Genomic DNA, 23,821 nt, shown 5'->3' on the forward strand with positions numbered 1-23,821 from the left:
TTGAATTTTTCTGCCTTCACAAAGCAAGTTACAGTGAATCCTTCACAAAGATGTTTAAATTAAAAAAAAAAAAAAAAAAACCCATACAAGATCAAGGATTTTGGGCTAAATATAAAATCTTGGATTGTCATTGGGGCACTTATCCCCTTGCACCACCAACATTATGCTTTTTTCCCCTTTTCCCACTTTGGAAGAACTTAAGTCTAGGAGCTACCCTCACCGCACAAAGAGCATTAGGAATTTGGAATAGAAATGGGTGCAACATTACAGAAAAAAAGTGGGAATAAAAATATACCTTTAAAGCAGCCATAGGCTGATAGAGTACATAAATCATTGCTTACCGATAAAAAAAAAGTGTGATTTAACATACCATTTGTCTTCTGATCTTGCCAGGTTGAAGATTCTACTACGAATGTAGAGATAAAGCTAGAGGGGAGTGGCCCCTGGAGCCTTTTCCAGGACATCCAACTGATACACACTCCAGGCCACACAGATGTAGGTTTCTAGATCTGTTATATATTTTCTTTGATTAGTAATGTGTTAATGTGCGGAGAACGGGTGCAACAGGAATTAGATAAGAGAAACACCTAGAAAGAGAACAGAAGCTTCAATTCCTGCACCCACTTAAACGCTTTAAACATTGTCCCAAATTCCCGACCAACATCACAATGAAGGAGTAAATGATCGGAGATTTGCATATAACTCCAATCAACTACAATTGAATTGTGCTTCTGCAATTATTCTATACTCTAAGTCTTCCCCTAATGGCATGGTCCATGTAGAAAGAGTGACTCTTGTCGGGGCTTTAAAGAATTACTACCTTTCAATCTTAAAGCCTTGTAAAAAGTTTTACCTTTAAACCACAACAGCTAGATGGTACCCAAATCTTCTTATCATTTCCCTCTCTCCCTACCATATATGAATAAAGTACAGCACGAGAAAACACCAATGATTCAAGTCTTGATTTTGCACTGCACTATTAATGCTAAGGTCCAATGGAAGTTACTGTTTCATCAAGTCATATATTCTGCCACTGCTGCGTGTTAATTTCTTGCATTTTGGAGTAGGTCAGGAAATGCCTCTTAGTAGAGTTTCATTACACCATACACATGCCAAAAGCAAATAAGAGTGCCTTCCTGCACATCGCATCTGATAAATTTGGAAAAATTGTTCCCCTGACACCTTTGATATGTTTTCACAAAAAAATTTGTTTTACAAATTTAGCCATAAGGAGCACAAATTTCGTGAGAACAACACCTTGCCCTCATACTCTGTGATCAAATTCCTATCCTTTTTTGTCCACCATCCTCAAAGACGACCCCTTTCCAGTGCATATGGCCATAACCATTTGGTCAAAAACCAACAGCTCTCTGATACCCAACCTAAGCAACCTCCCCCATTAAAGGGGCACGCAAATCTCATTGGAATAAAGAGTTGATCTGTGATTTAGTCTCAAATAGCACCCTAAAGAGAGTCCCCACATGGATTCTGAAGTCTATTAGCTATATAAAAACCAAAAAAAGTCTATTGGCTATAGCCATAGCGAAAGGGAGAAGAGAGAGAAAATAAGCTGGTATGCTACCCAGAGTGTTCTCCAGTTTTTTTTCTTATTTGTGGTTTTATTATTATTGGATTTTAATTTATGGGTTGATTAGTGATTTAGCTATGCTTAGTGGTGAAAACCCAAAAGAGACCTGGACCCTTTCGTATGTGGGCTGATTTCTCTTCCTAAAGAAAAAAAAGAAATGCCAGGCCAATAAATAGATTATATAAAACTTTCACAAATTTATTTCTCTTGATGTCTTTTGGTACGTCAAGGGCTTGTAAAACTATTTCTATTGTAGTATATATGACGTATTACACCAAGCAAAGTTAATTTCTAAGCTTCCTCTTTGCAGTTCTCTTTGTTAACTTATCATTTCTCCAATGAAAGATATGTTCATGAGAATTTCAGTTAAGATTTAGCATTTTGTGATGCAATCATGTCCATGGTGACTTTGAGGAACCTTACGTATAATGCTTGCATGTATCTAACCTTTCTTAAATTTGTTTTAATTGTTTAGAAATTTTCCTTCAAATTCTAGCCAAAATTAGATCTGAATTTACAGCTCAAGAAATAGGCACCGAAACCAATTTTCCTCTTTGTTTCATCTCAAAATCCTTCCCCAACCTTTCAAAATTAGAATTCCTATTTTAACTAATACTTCTAAGCCTTTTCTTTCCAAAGCGTGTCCTCCCGTCTATCCGATAATATTACAAACCTCTGCTTCCAAATTGAGCCCTAGCTACTGTAAAAGTTTTTCATTGCCGCTGTCCTACATCACCAAGTTCGAAATATTTTCTTCCCAATCAGGCAAGGCTAAAAATCCATCAATTATGGACATGGAAGGACGTTTATGATGTTTTGACCTAGTGAAGTACCCTCTTCCAAAAGGGAGATCAATTATTCCCTACTTAGATATGAAAAACTCCTGCATTGCAGTTGAAATCTAAGACCTTACAATTTCTCCCTGGGGAAATGACCTCCCCCAGTGCAGTGCTGCACTCCCACAAACTATTCAACCTTCACCTACTCCTCCCAAAGAAATGCTCTATCATGTTTACCTTTGGACAGTAGACTCCTGAAAAGCACACAAAAACTGATTTTCTGCACATATGAATTTGCATGAAACCAAAACAATTGTCATTGCATCATCCATTCTCTCTAGGACCATCTTCTCCCATAATGGCAAAACCCCAGCAGAAGCCCCTTTTAACTCCGCAATGAATCCAACCCTTGAACTGGCACCACCATGACCTTCACAGTACTCCACTAGGCACGGGCTCGAAATTTGATTTGTTGAACATACACAATACCATCCTTGCAGTCACCCTGAAATTTCTTAAAACTTCATATTTTTCCCCCCACGCTATAATCCATGCTCATTCCAAGAAATAATGTTAAGATTAATGAAAAACTACCCTGAAAACTCCTCTCCTTTCTGCTTCCTCCACTTCTATGTGCTCCAACTTTAGAAGAATAACTAATAAAGACAGAAAATTTCCTTAGTTCTCTAGCCCCTTTATAAGCAATCTTATAGCTTTTTCTGCTTGAAACAGAGCCCACTTCCTCATTCTTCCATCTATTATTGATTGCTGCAAAAGACCCATAGCCTTCTGTACAATCCACTACAAATAACACCCCCGGAAACTTACTGCAGCCTTTGATATGTTTCATGAACCAATAAGCTTCATGCTGAGTAGCTGCAGAAGCCTGCCTCCCATCACATGGGTGCATGTTTAATGGTTCCTAATCAATCACATGATGTGGATCATGAATATTCCAATGCTCTATGGTCATGGGCCCCTGAACCAAGTTTGCAAATTCACTTTCCTTTTGATCCTTTACCACTTGAGGGTGATAGGCATCATTGAAAGTTTTTTTGAATTTATCCCTGGTGATGGTGTTGTCTCCACTAAGTCCTTTCTTTAGTACCAATTAGGTATTGTCCCCCACGTCTTTAGCTGCAACCTCCAAGGTGAAAGTGGCATATGTCAACTTCTATCTGTAAGTGCAATTTAACACTCTTAGCAACTTCTCCATTCTCGACAACTGCTTTTTCCACTACCACACAATCTGGCTCCCAAGAGAACGTGGGGGGATTTTATCCTTTAAACTCTCCAAATGAGCAACCCTCTTTTTCATTTCTGCAAGTAGTCTGAGCAATCCTAGAATATATCCTATCAGCCACCTCATCAATCCCATTTGTCTTAGCAGCGGCATACCTTTTGGAGAGAAAAAATTATATTCATCATCCCCACACACGACACACCATGTTCTTTTTTTTTTTTTTTTCAAATGTATGGTATATGGATGATGAGTAGAAGAATTCAATAAGTTTAAGAAGAATAAAATAAAAATAAAGAATACAAATTTAAAAAAATAAAAAGTGGTGTGTGGGGATGATGAGTAGCAAAATTCTTTGGAGAGAGGATACTTTCTAGGATTGCTTGGGCTACTAGGAGAAATGAAAACTTTTGGAGTGTTTAAAGAACACAACTGAACCTTCAAGAATGGAGAAACTGTTAAGAGTGTTGAATTGCACTAACACACAGAAGGTGAGATATGCTACTTTCACCTTGGAGGATGCTAGTGAGAGGTAGTGGGACGGTAAAAAATTGCAGTTAAAGGAAGAACTTGGTGAAAGCACCACCATCACCTAGGCTATATTCAAAGAAATTTTCAATGATGACTATTATTCTGAAGTGGTAAGAGATCAAAAGGGAAAGCAAATTTGCAAACTTGGTTCAGGCCCATGACCATTGAGCACTATGCTACCAAGTTTACCGAAATCTCCCATTTTTCCCCTCACTTGATTCCACATGAAGGCAAAAGGATTTGGAAATTTTAAAGGGGTTTGAGTGATAGAATACGTCACCTCATACTAGCTTCAGGTGTTAGCACTTATACTTAAATAGTTAGGAGAGCCATGGCATGAGAGGAAGATTTTAGATTGCGAGATGCTTCCAATGTATACAAGAAGAGACACTGGCAACCATGTGCCCAACTAGGAAAGGATCGAGGGCAAGGTTTCAAGAAGAAAATTTTCAACAATAGTGATCAAAAGGGACAACCTTTCTAGCAAGTGAGCAGAAGACCTTGTTTACACTATGGAAAATATCATAGAGGGCAACCATGCACTATTGGGCTCAATTTATGCTACACTTGTAGATAATGTAGATAACCAGGCATTTTTGCTCGTGAATGTCTGAGTAACAACCAACCAGACTGATTTAGAAAAATAGTAGCGCAACATGGGGAAACAAATCTGAGGGTGAGTATATGTTATGATGACTCAAGACGCCCAGGCTAGGGATGAGGTGGTCACAAGTATACTTTCTTCATTCTCCCTAGATGCCAACGTTCTTTTCGACTATTGATCCACTCATTCTTTTGTTTCTAGGGTATTTACTAGGAATTGTGATAGGTAACCAGAACTATTTTTTTTTATAAGTACGGTAACCAGAACTACTTGATTATTAGTTATTAGTTTCAACTCTTGTGTGCGGGCAATACATTAACGAAAAATCTTGTACTTAGGTCATTCAAGATTATTATCGAGGATAGGGAATTCTTAGCAGATTTGGTACTTTAGATATGCATGATTTTGATGTAATTTTAGGAATGTATTGATTAACTTTACAAATCAATTAAGGTTGAAAAAGGAAGATGTGCCAAAGACAACCTTTAGGAATAGATATGGGCATTATGAGCTTTTGGTTATGCCTTTGGGGTTGACCAATGCCCCAGCCGCCTTCATGGATTTAATGAATAGAGATTTTCCAGAGTATCGAGATCGATTCGTAATTGTCTTTATTGGTGATCTACTCTAGGAGTCAGGTGGAACATGAAGGGATTTTAAGGTTGGTACTACAGATATTGAAGGAAAAACAATTATATGCCAAATTGAAGAAATGTGAGTTTTGATTTGGTCAAATCGCTTTCCTAGGATGTGGTATTCAAAGATGGAATTATGGTAGACTCCAATAAGGTTGAGGCTGTGACTACTTGGACCAGGCCAACCAATGAGTGAGGTTCATAGTTTCTTAGGTCTTGTTGGGTATTATAGGAGGTTTGTAGAGGGTTTTTCTGGTATAATGGTACCATTGACTCAACTAACTAGGAAAGATGCCAAGTTCCAATGGACTAATGAATGTGAGAGTAGTTTCCAAGAGTATAAACATAAGTTAGTTACCACTCTAATGTTAACTATACCCTTGGATTCTAGTTGTTTCGTTATTTATAGTGATGTCTAGCATAAAGGATTGGATTGTTTGTTAATGCAACAAGGTAAGGTGATCACATATGCCTCCCGCCAATGGAAGAGTTATGAGCTAAATTATCCTACTTATGACTTGGAATTTGCTGGTGTAGTTTTTGCATTAAAAATTTGGAGCCAATACTTATATGATGAAAAGTGAAAAATTTACACCAATCACAAAAGTCTAAAGTACTTTCTTACCCAAAAAGAATTAAATATGAGGCAACGGGGCTGGTTGGAGTTAATTTAGGATTATGATTGTATAATCAACTGCCACCCTGGTAAGGCAAAGGTAGTGGTAGACGCACTTAGCAGGAAATCTTTTGGAGTAATGGCTGCTTTAGTGACCACTCAAAGAAAAATCATGCTAGATTTAGAGAAGTATGACATTGAGGTTATAATAGAGGATTCCAATGTCACCTAGCTATGCCAAGTGTGCAACCCACTTTGATTGAGAAAATTAAAGAGAATCAAGGCAATGGTGTGAAACTGCTAAGTATCATTGAGGAAGTACAAAATGGAGAGAAGTCTGAATTTAACGTGTAAGGTGATGGTGTTTTGAGGTTTAGAGATAGATTGTGCATGCCAAATGATCCAGAAATAAATGGACAAAGTTTAGAAGAAACCCATAATTCTCAACACACAGTACACCCAGTGGGTATGAAAATGTAGAGTTTGGAGAACGTATTGGTGGAACAACACGGAACAAGAATGGCCAAATCTGTAGAGCAATGTTTGACAAAGCATTAATTCCTCCCTGGAACACATGCGTTGTGGCTATAATCTTTCAAAATTAACTCTATCTTCCCCCAAACCTGAACATTCATTGTTTAGAGACCCAAAAACACCCACTAGACCAGGACCCAGATTTTCTTTTGCTTAAAGATCAAAATTACCCTCATTCACTTCTGAAAGGCATTGGTGCCCACAATTTTTTTTTTTTTTTTTTTTTTAATTAAAAAGACAGTTTTCAGTTCCTCTGATGCATACATGTGATTGATCATCACCATCCTGGGAGCTCAGATTTGACACAAACTGAAAATCATTTTCATTCAAACAATCCAAATTCTTTGTTCACCCAATGCCCGTGTAGAACACTTGCTGTTGATCCAGTACACCTAACCCAGTACAGAAATTACCAGAATTACACCACCCTAATTTAGGATATCTGGATCTGTTGTTTATTCATCTATGTTTGGCATTTCCATGGATCTGACCTTGCCAACCCATGTAAAACTTTTATCTATCTAGCAATCAGTATTGCCTCGAATCATATTCACTCAATTTTGGCTTACTCACATTGACAATGTGAGTGATGGCGTTGTCAATATATTCTGGAGTGATTGGCCTCTTGTATTGTCTTTTGTATATACAATCATCACACAACTGCAAGCTTTTAATAATGAAGGTTAACTAACACTCAACTGGTCTCATTCTTTATCTGCCATGTGGTGACACAGGGATCAGTCTGCTTATTTTATACATCCCTCGATATTTTGTTCACTGGGGACCATCTGTTTATGACAGAATCTGGGCTGGCCATTTCAGAGAAGTTCAACTTTTATTCAGGTAGGAGTGAAAGAGACTTTCAGAAGAATAAAGTAGATATTCACTGGATAGGCCCAATTTATTGCAACGATCTATCATTTGGAGTGGTGTCTTGGCCTTGGAGATTGTCATCTTAGCTGACTCTAATTATTGATTGCTCTCTTTCTAACCTTCTAATGGAATTGTTCTGCAATGAGGACTACGCATTCATTTTCATTTTAATTGTTGTCTTTCTGACAGTTCCCATACAATTGAACAATGTTCGGATTCTGTTAGACTTGGACTTCAAGTGGGTGCTACCTGGTTAGTATTTCTTGTCATTTGTGCAACTATGCCATTATCAAGTATATACCAAGGAAGTCTATACTCTCCTAGTGACCACGCCAAATGGTCCCAACCATTTGATCAAAAACTTATCTTAAAGTAAAAAACGATGAAATAAAACTTGTAGTTTGTGTATCACATTTTCCATTTATTTATTTATTCTTTTATTTTCTGTTGCGTTGGTGAGGGCCTTGATTTTGGGGTCGCAACCTCACCTTGAAGCACCGTGCAATGAGTATGTCCCAGTCCAACATAACAAACATTGTGGCTTGTTATCACATATCTGAGCAATTTCCATGGACATTAAAGTTTACCTGATAGATGCATGCCTACCACTCTTGTTACGAAAAGATAAGTAAATGGTGTAAAATTACTTAATCTTATACCACCATATTTGGACAGTCCAATTTAGTCATAATGGCCTTATCCCCAAAGAAGGAAAGCCCAAAATAGGGAAAAAAGAGAGAGGTCAAAATAGGCAATCAACGTAAAGCTAAATCAATCCAATTTATTCATTTTTAAACAGTAAAGCCTTCCACCGCTTAGAGTTCTTCTCCAAATAATATAGGCCAATTCAACCAGCTTTAGAGCATTGCTTCTGGGGTCTAGTTGACCAAGAGTGTTGGACTATTTTAGAAGTCCTTAGGCCTGGCTAATTTCAATCGCCCCCCCCCCCAACTGGAGGCGCCGCTGTGGGTGGTGGGACCCCCTCCACTAGTTCATCATGACATATCTATCTGTATTATCTTCGGTTTTTGTTCCTTATCGTTATTTGCTTTGTTTTTCATATGGTATTTATTTTTTCTATCCTATCTATATATTTGACACCCAGAGCAGGGTACTTGAAAACTCAAAATGGCCAGTTGAACCGTTGAACCAAGAATTTGGGTGTTGCACTGCCCCCAGTGCCCAGCTAAATGGCTCAATGGCTTAGTATATATGTATGATCAAATGGCTTAGTATCTAAGACTTTTGATACTAGTGGTTCTGCTCAAGTTGTATGCAACTTTCTCACTTCATTGACGTAGCAGATAACCATTTGAAAAGTCCTTAATCGTTTTCATTTATCTCTAATTACAGAACTGGGTTTGCCCGTCGTATACTTTTTCTTGTTGATCACACTAATGCCACTTTTGATAGTCGATCTAAGAGATTGAATCGATTGCAGGTCATGGAAGGAGAGTTGAATTCAAAGATTACCAGGAGAAAAATTCAACTCTGGAGGCCTTCCTGCAGCAGAAGTCCAGTCAGTTATTATAAATATAATAGTTTTTCTTATTCAATACAACGTATATAGAGGTGTACGCATAACGCACTTTATCCGTTGGAAGTTTCCAATCGGTTTGGTTGTATATGGGATTGTATACTGTAATCTTATTGTCTATTTGCCCAAACACTCGATGAAATAAGAACTGGACATGCTTTTGTTTATGGCCACGATGGCTGAAGTGAATTCAAGGTATAAAACCAGCACTGTCTGTATGTATGTATATTTGTATGTAATGTATGTGTGTGTTTGGTGGGTTGGGTCCGGATGAGACCAGGCTAATATGACCGAACTGTGGAGTTCGGGTCATTCATCAAGCAGCCACCTTCCCCTGTAAAAAAGATTTTGTACGTGGAGAGGAGTGTAGTCACCGTGCAAGATTGTTATGAACCCAACTAAATTCCAGGCTTCATGGCCTCCTACTTATTAGTATCCTTTTGTTTTAAGTTGTTTAGTGGGCCATGGGCCTAGTTAGGGTTTAGTTAGAATTGGCCCATGGCCTTAGTTGGATGTTGCTGAATTAAGTCATCCTCTTCTATTATATGTAGAGGAAGGGGAGGTCGTTGTAGGGTATCTTGAACATTATTGCAGAAAACTTTAGTATATTTTTTGGGAGGAATTGGAGGCCTTGAATACCCCAATGCGTAGCTATTTCCATCAGTTTATTCATTACAACAATCATCTCCCATCTCCATACCATTTCATTATTACAATATCATTTACAAGAGAGTTCATAACAATTGGTATCCAGAGCCACCGATTCTTTATGGGTGTGGTACGACTAAATAAACAACAATTGTTGTTGTTGGAAAAGAGTTTGGAAAAATTAGAACATATGAGTGAAATACTTGACAGGATGCAACAAAATCCTAAGAGGGTGCAGGAATCTCTCGTACAGTGGCACGACCAAGAGGATGAAGAAGAGGTAGTAGAGTCTGTGGAGGAAGGCATAGAAGATAAAGCAAAAGAGAAAAATATTCCGATGGAAGCAATCATCCACACCACCATTCTAGGGAAGGAGGTCGAAAAATATTTCGTAGAAAGGGAGCACTTAGAAAATCCAGTGGCGGTGGAGGAATTTGTGGCAGTGTCCACAAATGTTTATCCCAAAGAAATTTCCCTTCTTTGAGTTCTTAGAAATCCAACGCTGCAATTAAATTCACAATTTTCAGAGGATCGAAACTCGTGGCCGCTTCCTGATACTATTAAGTGTGAAATTAGGGATGATGTTCATCTAGATGGAGATAAGATCTTCTTGAAAGGATTTTTTCCTGAAGGACTCAGGCTTTTCGTGCTAGATTGTGGATTTTTTACCCTGGCATTCACACACTTTCAAAACCACAGAGGATGGGACGACAGAGGGATGATGAGAGCCGCCCTAACTGCTTGCCAAACCACCGGGGGGTACTACAACACCTCCTTAGGCACTGTGCAAGGCTCGTAATGCTAGGTTTGTCGTGGGTCACCATCAGCTCAAATCTAACTACCTCGACCACCATCATCCTCCTCTCTGGCCTAAACCATAGCTCCATCTTTTGTTCTACAACCATGGAAGAAGACAAGACAATAGAGGATCATAACATGGACTGATGGATTATTATGAATCTCGTGGTGCCGAAGAGCGAGCAGGTAAAGAAAACTTTAGAGGCTGAGGTAGTGCCCAAGGTGAGGCTTACAAAGATTGACATTGAGGGGGTGCTCGTAATCAGCGAGGGGTGGGCGAGCCCACTAAGAGGGCTTATGAGAGAGAATGAATATTTGCAGAGTTTGCATTTTAGTAGCTTGAGAATGAAGGATGGGTCTATGGTGAACATGTTGCTTCCCATTGTTTTAGCTATGGTTTTAAGTATTGATGACGAGACCAAGGAGCGAATTGGGTCATTTCCCAACGTGGGTTTGGTTGGTCCTAATGGATATTTGGTTGGTATTCTCCAATTGCAACCACGAGCACAGGGGCGTTCCTTCAATGGGGTGCTCCATCCTCCTCGACATGCGAATCCATTTGACGAGGAAGAGGTCAATCCCTTCTCGAAGGGACCTACTGCTCTTGGATCAAAGCCACGCATTCCAACAGTGGGATCTGAAACCTTGGGCTTTGGGCAGAAATAGGATGCAACGGTAAGCATACCATTGGATACAATGAATGGTTCTATGAGCAAAGAGCAAGAGCTTGCATCTTGGGAAGTAGATCTCAAACGAAGGGATAAGGACATAGGACGAAGAGAAAATGTTGTTGCTAAAGCTAGTGTCTCGAACAATGATAAAAATTGGCCTCCAATTTTCTCACTTAATCATCATGATATAGCTAAGGAAAAACCGGTCCACGCTCAAAGGCTACAGTATCATGATGTGTGCGAGTTGTTTGTCATTGTTGTTCATGGTATGGGTCTGCATGAATTTTTTAGAAGGATTGAGAAGATTGAATTTGTTCATGGGTTCGTATGTAAGGATATTTGTGACTCTGCATTTGGGTGGAGGAACTTTGATGAAGAAGGCAACGTATGAGAGTTTGCTGAAAAATATAAGGGGAAGAAATTTTTTGCTCACTATTTGTTTGACATATTGCCACTTAAAGTGGTTTTTGAGCCTTATGATAGAGGAAGGGAATGAAACCTTGTTGGAATGGATTGTGATGGCCTAGATGTAATGGAATATGAAATTCCAGATCCTTACGTTGATATCAAACATGTTGGTGAGGGAAATAATGAACAATACAGTTACAAGAGATCTTTGGATACCAGACTGCACAATGTGTCCATCTTGGAACTTTGGGCAGTCGGAGATGGGAAGACATTGAACATAACTGCCTTCCAAAATGCTAGTGTCTCTCTCAAGTCCTGTGCTGACAAGGGTGGCGTGTTCGTCTACCTAGAGTATCACAAGCAGATTTCTTCTCTAAATGGGCATGCTCATGCCGCCCATCATCCTCTTTCGTCCTCTCTCATTTACAGCAACATTTTACAAATGACAGAATCAATAAATACGAATATTGCTTTCGGTACATTGGAAAACACCAGGGTTGTAATTGATCATGGAGCCATCACAATATTCATCAAACTTCTAGAATTCCCAAGTGATGATATTCACGAACAGACTGTTTGAGCGTTAGGAAATGTGGCTGGTGACTCACCCAAATGTCATGATCTTCTCCTTAATCACGGGGACTTAATGCCCTCGTTGGCAGAGTTTAATGATCGTACAAAACTTTCTATGTTGAGAAATGCAACGTGGACATTATTGGACTTCTGTCGGGGCAAGCCACCGCTTACATTTGACCAAACAAAGCTTTCTATCCCAACTCTAGGACGTCTTCTACATTCAAATGATGAAGTCCTCACTGATGCGTGTTGGGCACTACCGTATCTTTTTTATGACTCCAACGATAAAATCCAAGCAGTTATTGACGTAGGTGTCTGCCCCCGACTCATTAAACTACTACTTCATCCCTATCCAACAGTCAACCTCTCAATAAATACAATGAGATCATCTATAGGATTTTATAGGCAGCCGAGTTCTTTGGCAAGATTTTTCACACCTTTACTGTCATTTAATTGCTCTTTACTGTTGTTTTCCACTTGTAGCATTTGCCTATGCTATGACAATAAGACAAGGTGCGTATGAAGATGTTACAAGGCCTTTTCCCAAGTTTCTCCAGCAGACCAAGGTATATTGGGGGGAGCATGCTTTTGACGAGCTTGTTAGTGTGCTTGGCCTTGTCTTTCATTGGGTGGAAAAAGCATTCACTATTCGGGCAAGCTATATGATACTTCTTGGTAACGGTTAGTAGAGTTGCTTCAATATCTAAACCTTGTGGACAAGGTTCTTTAAAGGGGGACAATTTGTTATGAACCCAGCTAAATTGGGCCAAGCTTGATGGGCATCCTACTTATTAGTATCCTTTTGTTTTAAGTTGTTTAGTGACCCATGGGCCTAGTTAGGGTTTAGTTGGAATTGGCCCATGGCCTGAGTTGGATGTTGCTGAATTAAGTCATCCTCTTCCATTATATATAGAGGAAGGGGGGTCGTTGTAGGGTATTTTGAACATTATTGCAGAAAACGTTTGTATTTTCTTTGGGAGGAATTGGGGACCTCGAATACCCCAAGGCATAGCTATTTCCATCATTCTTCCCTACTGTGATTCTCTTTCTCATTTTATAAAACATCTTGTGTGTAACTCAGTTTATTCATCACAGCAACCATCTTCCATCTCCATACTATTTCCTTATTACAACAGCATTTACAAGAGAGTTCATAACAACGGCAACGATTTTCCTATCTATCATACTAATAATCCAAATGGAAAACTTCTTTAACCCTCATCTGGTCCTTGACTTGATTTCAAAATGGAAGGCTTGTACGTAGATGAAAATGATACTCTCACAGATTGCATTCCTAGTCCAAGATCAAAATTTAAAATCACATGTATCTATAAATTAAAATATAATTACTAGGGAAGAGAACAAATCCCAGATTTAAAAAATAAATAAATCTATTGTTCTCTTATCACAAGGGTCTTCTCCTCAGTTTCTTTGCATCTGGGTATATGGAGTTTGGTTTTTCTCAACTCCCTTTCACAGTTTTTTTTTTTGAAAAAAAAAATACTTATGCCCTTGGAGAATTCTTTTCATTCTTAAATGTTGATATTAACTTGCACTTTAGTAGGGATGAAGAGGGACCCATTTTTTATAAAGTTGACATGGTTGCAATTTAGCAGGAGAATCAGGTTAATGGCACGTTAGACACATGAATACGAGTCGTGCATTTAGAGTGCTCCCATTCAGCTCCCCCCATCTGTGCATTTTTGTAACACACCTGATGGTGCTTAATAAAAATACACTGAGAAATAACTCACTTAGAGGAGATCAACCTCCAACAGAGAAGAAGAAGATAAAATAGAAATAATTTTGTATTCAAATTCTGGACAAAGCAAACAATACGCTTTGCACAACTATATGTAGGCATTCCCTAATGGAAGGCTTCCCATCTACTGGGGCTCTTGAGCCATGGTTCAAACAACTAACATAAGCACAATAAGAAATAAAAACAAGTCCATTACATCATTACACTATTGGGGCCTAAGTCCATTGCAGTGACTAAAATATACTAGTTTTCTTGTCCAGTAGCCCTGCTTCCGAGCCCAAGCCTGTAGACCACTTCCTCCCTTCTATTCTTTGGTGCAGCTTGAAGCATCCATTCAAGACCCATGAACTGTTACAATTTTCTCCAAAATATAGGAGAGATTCTGGAAAAATGGCATTTTGCACCCTCCCATCTAGCTCCCCAAATTAGGGTTTGGATTTGGAGATGCTACAGTAGATCTCGATATTTGGGAAGCTACTATACATCTCTTTTCCCGTTGTTTATCATTTCGGCCTTTGTGATTTGTTCACCATCTTGTGTTCAACTCTCTCGTGCCCTACTTGCTACCAAGTCTCCTTTGTGTCTATCGATGACAACCTCTTTGATTATCTTTTTCAGTAAGTCTTTGGGCCAACTACCACACACACACACACACACTCTCTCTCTCTCGGGAATGCTCTGGGAGATGCATAGATCTCGATTGCTAGACAAGCACGAACAAAATCTCATGGAGCAATTGTTTTGGGTCTCTATATGTGCTTATCTAGCATGTACAAAATCTCATAGAGCAATTGCTTTAGGTCTATGACAAAATATCATAGAGCAACTATTTTGGGTCTCTGCCCATGCTTGTCTAGGGTTTACAGCTGAGATTTTGTTTTTAATTTGGAAAGATTTGTGATAGATTAGTTTGGTTGCCATTAGATTCTTTATTGTGTGATTTGTGTTTTGTGTAATTTAAGTGATTTGAAATTTCGTTTGTAGAAGTGTTTGTGCTATGTTCTCTGCTTTGGCTTTTCTGTGTAACAGTGACAATTTCCACTGTTGTTTGATAAGTTTTTGTAACTTAAGAAATTTGTGCGGGCTCAACATGTTCTTTGGCTTCGCTGTGAAATTTTGGCTTTACTTTTGTTGTGATATTTGGCTTCCACAATTGTGAATTATGATCTGTTGATTTCTCATTTGTATTGTTGGGTCTCTGATTCTTTTCCCTCTATTATTAATTGCTTTGTTCTTGAACTATAGCTTTTTATGAGCTATTTCTATTCACTACGAGTTATGTATTCTTGTGGTTTATGGATTCGGTATATGTGCTTGAGGTGCACCACAAATTGCGAGAATGATTGTTGTTGTAGCTCTTGACAGTGTTGATTTGATAAATCTATTGGTAAAAATCGTGAATTTGTTGTTGGAACAGGGGTTTTGTAGCTTTTGGTGTTGATATGCACAAGTTGTCATTGGGGTTGTATTTGAAATGTAATGAGGCTGTGATGGTGGTTGAATTGAATGTTAGGAGTGTAAAATCAGCAAGAATTGTGAATGGAGCTCAATTGCTATGGCAAGGTAACCCAGATGGTCATCTTTATAATGAAAGTTTCATAAAGGCAATGGGGATTTGCAGCCATTTGAGCCTGTGCTCCTTTCCTATGCTTGGAATTAGACCATTTTGAGCTCTCATGTTCTTGAGTTATAATATTCATTGATTCCAAAGTCTTTGGGAATATGTGGCAACCCCTTGTGGTCGAGAATTGAATCACTTGAGCATGTTGTTTATTATTTTTCTTTGTTGGTTGGCTTTTCTTTTTTATTTTCTCCTTCGGCTGTGATGAAATTAAATTTCATTGTGGACAATGAAATGGGTACAAACTCCATGGCAGGGTAACATGAATGGCCAATAACTGTGTCAAGACTCGGAATATTAGCAACCGATTATTGCAGCTATAAGTTTGTGCCCCTTCCTCTATGTCACCATTGTTTTTCTGAGCCAGTTTTTAGTAGTCCTATTTTTACAATTCCTCTATGTTACTTTACTATCTATGATTTTATAGAGATAGACTCACAAGAGTATGGAAATATGTTCTTCACAAACCTCTTAATCTAACATTGATCTCTCATTCTTGACTCAAACTCAACACAATCCAGTGTTGGTGGAAGACTCTCCACCCCCACCCAACTAGAAGTTCTTACCATTAAAAAGTCACAAACGGGTGCCAATTTTATCCAAGAGGAAGACAAACTACTTGTGTCGGCTTTGTTAAGTCTAGCTTAGATGCAATCCAAGGGACTGACCAAAAACATACCTGACTTTGGGAGAAAATTGTATTATACTACAATCAATATAAGCAAAGTACAACGAATCAGACAATTGGGTCCTTAAAGTATCGATGGTCGATGATTAAAGAAGTGACCAATAAATTATGTGCGAATTTAGCCCAAGTAAAGGGGTTAAATCTAAGTGGCTTGACCGAGTAAGACAAGACATATCTATCCACTAGCTTCTTGTTGCTATTGTACATACTGTGTTGCATTGGTTTTGGATAAATACACACTAATTATTATACAATTTGTTTGTATTTTGCAAGTTAGACAAAGTGAAGATTATGTATTGATTATTAGAGAAAAACCTAATTTTCATTTGAGAATTGTTGGCATCTATAGAAGAACCAACCAATATGGGTTGAGCGTTGCTCCAAGGATGGTCCAAAGCGAACATCCTCGATGTTGCTAGCCCCACCTCGTACATCTGTTGCTCTGGATTCAGTAAATGAAGTCGAGGGGGAGCATGTTATTTACAATGGTGTTGTTGGATTGGAGAGGCCAATGGGGAGGAAAGCGAGAAAGCAAAATGAAAGACTCCAAATAGGCCAGCTGAGGACATTGTCGAGATCTTCAAGATGAAGCATACTCTTCTTGAGGAATAGCCTCCAAGAGAAAGATTATTTTCATTCTAAGGAGCAGAAAATGAATTTCAACATATAAATGAAGGAATCATAAAATACGGTAGGAGGATGAGAAGATCGGGTTGGAAATGGTAAAAGTTCAATTTGTCCAATTTAAAGTTAAGGAGAAAGCGGAGATGGAGCAATTAGAAATGGAGGAGCGGATTATGTTGATGGATGTCACTGTCTTACCTGAATTAAGACGAACATATTTCCATCAACGTCAAATTGAAATTATGGCAAAACGTAATGTAGACAAGCAGTGAAATGAGGGTGACAATTGAATTGTAAGTTCTTTAATCATTGTGACAATTTTCTTGCAAGCAATCATTGGTGAATTTGTATCGCCTTAATTGTTTGTTCTTTTGGACTTAAGGACATTGTCTGTGATGTTGGACTGTGTTTATGATGTTGGACATTAAATGTGATATTGGATGCATGTTATTGAAGACAATGATAGTATAGCAATTTGCTTTTGAGAATGAAGATGGCAGATGCTCAAAAACAATTTAGCCCAAATCTTGTTGTGATATATTTTATTACGAAAATAAAATTGTACATAGGAGTAAAAACATCAAATTGGAAATAGATATTACATTAAACTTTTGATTTTCTATAGCTAACTATATAATTGTCATTCATTGATGCTCAATTAGGTCCGACTAGTGCTAAGAATGAGCTGAAGTATCTCTAATCTGATGATGACATTGAATTACTCCATAAGTTCACTTGTATGATTGCACGACAGTTTAGGAGGACTATCATCAACTTGTTCGCAATCGAAGTAGGGAACTCCCTTATCATCTTACTCCTCTTCGATAATCATGTTATGTAGAATTACGTTTGCTTTTATAATATTTTTTGGATCAATGATTTTGAACATTCGAGCTAGTCCATGAACAATTGCAAAACATTATTGAATGACTCCAAGTGCACAATCTACATACTTTATTGTTGATTCATCTATTGCTGCAAAATATTTCTTCTTGTTACCTTGTGGAGATGAGATTGTCTTCATAAATGTTGACCATTTTTTATATATATCATCGGTAAGGTAGTACCCTATATTGTAGTCATTACCACTAATTGAGCAATTGACTGGAGGAGCATGCCCTTGGGCAAGCTCAGTGAAAATAAAAAATATCTCTAGTACATTGATATCATTATGAGAATCGAATAATCCAAAAAGTGCGTGCCATATTCAAATATCATAGTCAACGATTGATAATAGTTGGTTCACGATTGTGATTGGAGTACATACATTTCCACGTAGAAGGAAAATTTTTCCACTTCCAATGCATGCAATCAATGCTCCCTAATATTCCTATAAATCCACGTTGTTCACCAGCAGAGAGCGATCGAGCAACATCATTAGTATTTAGAGACCTCAAATATTCATTAGAAAAAAATATTTACAATCGCTTCCAAAAGTTGTTTCAAGCTCTCAATTGCGGTTCTTTCTCCCATTTGTATGTATTCATCCATGAAACCAACAGTTACTCCATGCGCAAGCATTATAAGTGCAACGGTCATCTTTTACAGGGAAGATTGATCGAGTTTTATAACATTATTTCTTCTTTGGATGAAATAAGGCTCGTAACCATCTACCTCATGTTGAATATAAAGAAAAAGAAAGCGTCCCATACGAAATCGCCTTCGAAATATATTCGAGGGATATAAGTGGCTGGTTTGGATTTAGAGATGAGATTATATGGTTTTAGATGAAAGTTGAAACAAACATTACTAGAATATTATTTTTAAATATTTTTATTGTTTTGAGATTTGAAAAAGTTGAATTGTTTATTATATTTTGTGTGTGTGAATTCGAAAAAATTGTAATGATATGATGAGATGAGATAAAATACTTTCCAAATCCAGACAGGGCCTTAGTGATTCTGCAAAATAGTTGTGAAAAAGTTGGTCGTGCCTTGTATATGATCACACCTAATGTACTTACGACGATGATGAGTACCAGCACCAGTAGATGTTGATCCTCCATTTCCGTTGAAAACTATCTCCAACTCATCTTCAAGGTTTAAAAGCAATTTGCGAAACAAAGAATGAGCCATATAAAGAGCGAAATGAAGAATGAGGCCGAAATGAAAATCTTTTCTTAATCTCAAATAAAACTTAGGTTACTCTGGATGTCAATGAAAGAGCAAGTGCTGTTATTTATATACCAAAATATTACTGTTTAAAAATATAATCGTTAAGAAAATGACAAACCTTATTACCTTTAGGATAAGGACAAAAATTATTACTATTGAAAATTATTACTGCTCCAAATATTACAGTTGGAAAATGAGAAGTTTGAAAAAGAAAGAAAAAAACTTATTCTTGAAAACATAATGCTTTTAAAATATTATCGTATCTGCAAAAAAATATAAATTTTTGTTTAAAATATTCACTAGAGATTAATAGTTCAAAATAGAAGGAAAAGGGTTAAAAAAGTGAGTAGTTAAGATTGTAAAGGGAAGTGAATTAAAAAAATATTAAAGAAAGAATATAAAAATATTATTTTAATATAATTGAAAACGAAAAGAGAGTGCAATGTTGGATGTTTTAAAAAGATTGGTAGTTAAAATAGGAAAATAAAGGCTCAATTAGAATATAAGCATTGTCGACATTATGAAATAACTTACATCTCACACGGGAAACAACCAAACATTCACTACTCTGACTACTCACTTGCAAAGGCTACTTGTCGTAGGGACAGTCTTCTAGTCTTGCATCTTCCTCAAGTTTGTAATAAAAAAATTATACTCAGCAGTCCTACGTCATACATCTATTTTTATTTTTTATCTTTTTATTTATTTTTTCTCAATGGATGTGTAGTGTAGAATTACTGAGTAGAAGAACTCTTTATAATTACAGTTTTGAACCACATGTGTGAGTAAAAAGGACTAATAAGTTACCCTTTCCTCAAGCTAAGTACATGTAGATTTTGCAATCCCCAACTTTTTCAAACACATGATATTTGTTATTTTCCTAAAAACAATTATCAAGGTGGTAGGAAAATCTAAATATAAAAAAGGATAGATCATGGAACAAAAACAATTACTAAGTTAAATAAAAAGCATCATTATTTACAAGTATTTAGGTTCCTACTCGAAAATTGGGACTTTTGAGTGTTTCCGGCAACAGGTTTTGCTAGCGATTTCTTTCTTAATATTGTATGGGCTTTCATGATCTTTCTTAATTATGGATTTACAAGTGTAATTATATTAAAAAAGTCAAATTTTGGAACATTCCTTTTTGAAAATAAACAAAATAATATAAAATTATATAGATAATCATTCGGGCATGAAATAAATGTTTTCTATTTAAGAAAATAATTTAATGAGGTTCGAGAGATAGCTTATAGATAAACATGGTTGGTAGTGATTGCATGTGGTTATAATTCCAAGCTAATTTAAGGTTAGTGAGATAAATTAAGTTTTTATATCCTAATTCATTCACAAGATTATGCATGAATGCCCCTCTTACAGTCCTTAGATCATGCATATTTCTTTTGAGCTTACACTTCTACACAATTACCCCATTTAACATAAATTAATATAAAGTCATGGCATGGCTGAAATGCTCAAGTTATAAAAAATGCACCCATACTGATCTCTCTTTTAGTCGTTATCAACCTCCCTTCATGTTTCTACAAGGCTTTTCTTGACGACAGACCTTAGTTTTTTACACAAGGGGATCATGTCAAGATCAAGCCTTAGCCGAAGCCCTAAATCCGATTTCCTTGTTGAAAGCTGCTAAGAGATTGATTTAATTGAAACAAAATTATGAAGTAAAATTAATTAAAAGTGGTGACATGCTGATGTAGAGGGGGCCTTATTTTTCTCTCTAGTTCGGAGAGGCGATTAGGGCTGCTGATGGCGCTAGCCGTCGGCCCTACGTCTGGGCCTCAGTTTGGGATGGTGGGGCAGGGTGTGGGTGCTGGTTTTGTTCGAGATTTTGTGAAGGTTTCGTTTCAAAAGCCTGATGGTCGTTTGTCTGGTGCTTTTGCGGAGGTGGGGGCTGTGAGGCCGCAGATGCTTCCTAAAGTGGAGCTTCCTTTTTGAGATCCAAAATTCATTGAGGAGGAGATGTATTTTCTGTTTTTCAAGTCTGAAATTAAGCAATAGGTGGAGCCTTTCAGATTTTCGGTGGTTTTTAAAGGTTGTCATTGGACCATGTACGTGGGTTTATTAAAAATCGATGGGGATGCATTTTGTTCTGGTGGTTGGGCAGCTGCATAATCCACGGAATGTTCTTGTTCGGATTGCGAATGAGGAGGATTTTATTAGCATGATGGCTCGAGAAAATTCTAATATAGAGGGGGTTCCTTACAGAGTCTCGCATTGGACACCAGATTTTGTTGAGGATGAGGATTCGCCTTGGGTTCCTATATGGATTACATTGCCTGGGTTGCCACCTAAATTTTTTTATGAATCAATATTGAGAAGTATTGGTGGAGGTTTTGGTTGATTCTTGAAGAGAGATAATGCGACGACATGTGTAACTCATCCGGAAGCAGCGCGAATTTGTGTTGAGATTGATTTTTTGAAGCCTATATGCCATTCTTTTTGGTTGGGAACGCCAAGGCTAGAAAATAGTCATTTTCAAGAGATTATTTTTTAATCTATTCCAATGTTTTTTTAACATTATCGGAAGCAATGCCACATTGTTCATCAAAGCAAGCGCCAAGAGAAAAATAAAAATAGAGGGGAAATGGTGAAACATGATGTGGGGAAAAATGGAGAAGCCAAAGAAGGTGTGGAAAGTTGTGAGTTCTAAGGAGTAGGAAAAGCCTTTTGTAGAACAAAAAAGTGTAGAGGTGCGTTATAATGGGATGCACCGTAAAGAAATTATGGATGCTATTAATCAAAGAAATGAAGGGATGGAGACTGGTTTGCAAGAAGCCTTGTTTATTGCCATTGATGGTATGGTGTGTTCTAAATCTCAATTTGACAATTTGGTTTTTCATGCTGGTTTGATGGAAAATGTGGAGTATTCGGAGGGCCCTGGTGTGGTTGAAAAGTCTCAGGGCTGGCAAGACAGTTGATTTGAGTTAATGGAAAAGGATTGTGAGGATGTGGAAGGCTATGGGCTGGTTGCTGGGTCGTTTCCTAGGAGTTCACTTAAGCTTATTGATAAGGCTTTGGAGTTTGAATTTGGAAGATTGGCAAATAGAGGATGTATAGGGGAGGAAGGGAGCCGAGAAGAGGAATTATTTTTGCATGGTCGAGCAATTTCGGATGTTGAACCTGATGAGGAATTGAATGAGTTAGCAGCAAAATGTTTTGATTCAGATCCGAATTTGCATGTCCTATTGAAGAAATTCAAAGGGATAAGGAAAGAAAAATCTATTTTTGTTTTGGAGCGACGTACTCACTCAAAAACATTACTTAATTGATGTTGAACATATTGACGTGGAAGGTTAGGGGTATTCTTTCGTTGAAGAGTAGACTTTGGAGGTTATTGAATAAAAGTCAACCATTTGTGGTGGCTCTTTTAGAACCTTTTCTTGGTGAGAATAAATGTCGTCGATGGGCGAGATGAATGAAGTTGTCTAATTTTGTTAATAATGCAGAGGTTGGGGGGAAAATTTGGCTTTTGGGATGATGATCTTGAGTTTGAATTAATTTCGATGACGAATCAAGCGTTAAGTGGCTGGTTTACTCATTGCAGTGTGCGGATTCTTGGTACGTTTGTTTATGCCAGTTGTTCCCGTACTAAGAGATTGTATTATGCAGGCTCCCCATGCAAAAGCTGAGTTTAATGATTGTATTCAATATTGTGGTTTGCTTGGTTTGCCTTATGTAGGAAATCGATTGTCTTGGTGTAATAGTAGACTTGGTGAGATTTGGGCAAGATTGGAAAGATTTTCGTTGAATATGGATTTTATTAATTTCTGGGGTGATGTGTGTGTTGAATATCTTTCGAGAACATTTTCGGATCATTCGCCGATGCTAGTGTTGTTGGGTTGTGAGCAAAATATGATCTTTAAACCATTCCGTTTTCAGCGCACATGAGGGATTTCTTCACTTGGTTAAGGGGGTGTGGGATGTTGTTGTAGATGGTTGTCCAATGTTTGAGATCAATAAGAAATTAAAAGCATTGAAAGGTGCTTTGAGGAAATGGAATGTGGAGGTGTTTGGAAGAGTTGATGTTGAACTAAAGGAGATGGAAAATCGTATAGTTGGCTTGGAGCAATTATTGCTAAATGATTATTCTTCTCAGATTGAAGAGGAGTTGTTAAGCTGTAAACAAAAACATTTGGAATGGCTGCATAGAGAGGAGATTTTGGGTTGTCAGAAGTCCCGTGTTAAATGGTTAATGGAGGGGGATTCGAATACCGATTTTTTTCATGTGATGATGCATATTAAAAAGAAGAATAAAAGGGTTGAGAAGATGCGGCTGAAAAATGGGGTGATTTTAGAATCTGCTGAAGTGGTGCAGAAGGGGCAATGGCATTTTTCCAGGAGTTACTGGGTGCGGACAGCATTCGGTTTGAGGAAGATGCTTTGGCGTTGCTGAGGCCGATTATTTCAAAGGTAGAAAATGAAGCTTTAACCGCAAGGCCTTTAATGGAAGAGGTAAAATCTGCACTTTGGTCTATTCCTTTGGATAGCAGTCCGAGATCGGATGGTTATTCAGCTAGTTTTTTTATTCTTGCATGGGAAATTGTTAAGCATGACATTCTGGAATTGGCCATTGATTTTTTTGAGGGGATGCTATCAACATTTTATGGTGCGACTAACTTGGTGTTCATTCCTAAGGTTGATGAACCTGTAGGCTTCGGTCAATTCCGTCCTATTAGCCTTTGTTCGGTACTTTATAAAATTTTGTCGAAGGTAATGGTGTTCCGATTGGCTCTTTTGTTGCATAAAATTATTTCTCAGAAGCAATCTACCTTTATTAGGAGGAGAAGTATTTTTGATAATATAGCTATTGTACAGGAGACGGTTCAGGGGATGAATTGAAAGGTGAGAGGAATGAATGTTATGGTTAAAATTGATATGGCAAGGCATATGATAGGGTCAATTGGGGGGTTTTTAATGGAGGTTTTGAAAAGGTTGGGTTTCTCGGATAAATTG

General features: G+C 37.7%; 1 protein-coding gene across 2 annotated transcripts in view; it reads left to right on the top strand.

Moving 5' to 3' along the window:
• Positions 1-9,350, top strand: part of LOC118343669 — a 40,969-nt gene extending 31,619 nt beyond the window's left edge. Inside the window, exons 7-10 of one of the 2 annotated variants that reach the window (XM_035684899.1) lie at positions 394-495; positions 7,262-7,370; positions 7,590-7,652; positions 8,842-9,350. In XM_035684899.1, coding sequence (XP_035540792.1) covers positions 394-495; positions 7,262-7,370; positions 7,590-7,652; positions 8,842-8,933 — 366 coding nt within the window. In that variant the 3' untranslated portion in view covers positions 8,934-9,350. The remainder of the gene's footprint in view (positions 1-393; positions 496-7,261; positions 7,371-7,589; positions 7,653-8,841) is intronic. The other variant, XM_018985141.2, reaches the window with a different exon arrangement.
• Positions 9,351-23,821: the final 14,471 nt, after the last annotated feature.

The sequence above is a fragment of the Juglans regia genome, chromosome 13, assembly GCF_001411555.2.
Source record: "Juglans regia cultivar Chandler chromosome 13, Walnut 2.0, whole genome shotgun sequence".
NCBI lineage: Eukaryota > Viridiplantae > Streptophyta > Magnoliopsida > Fagales > Juglandaceae > Juglans > Juglans regia.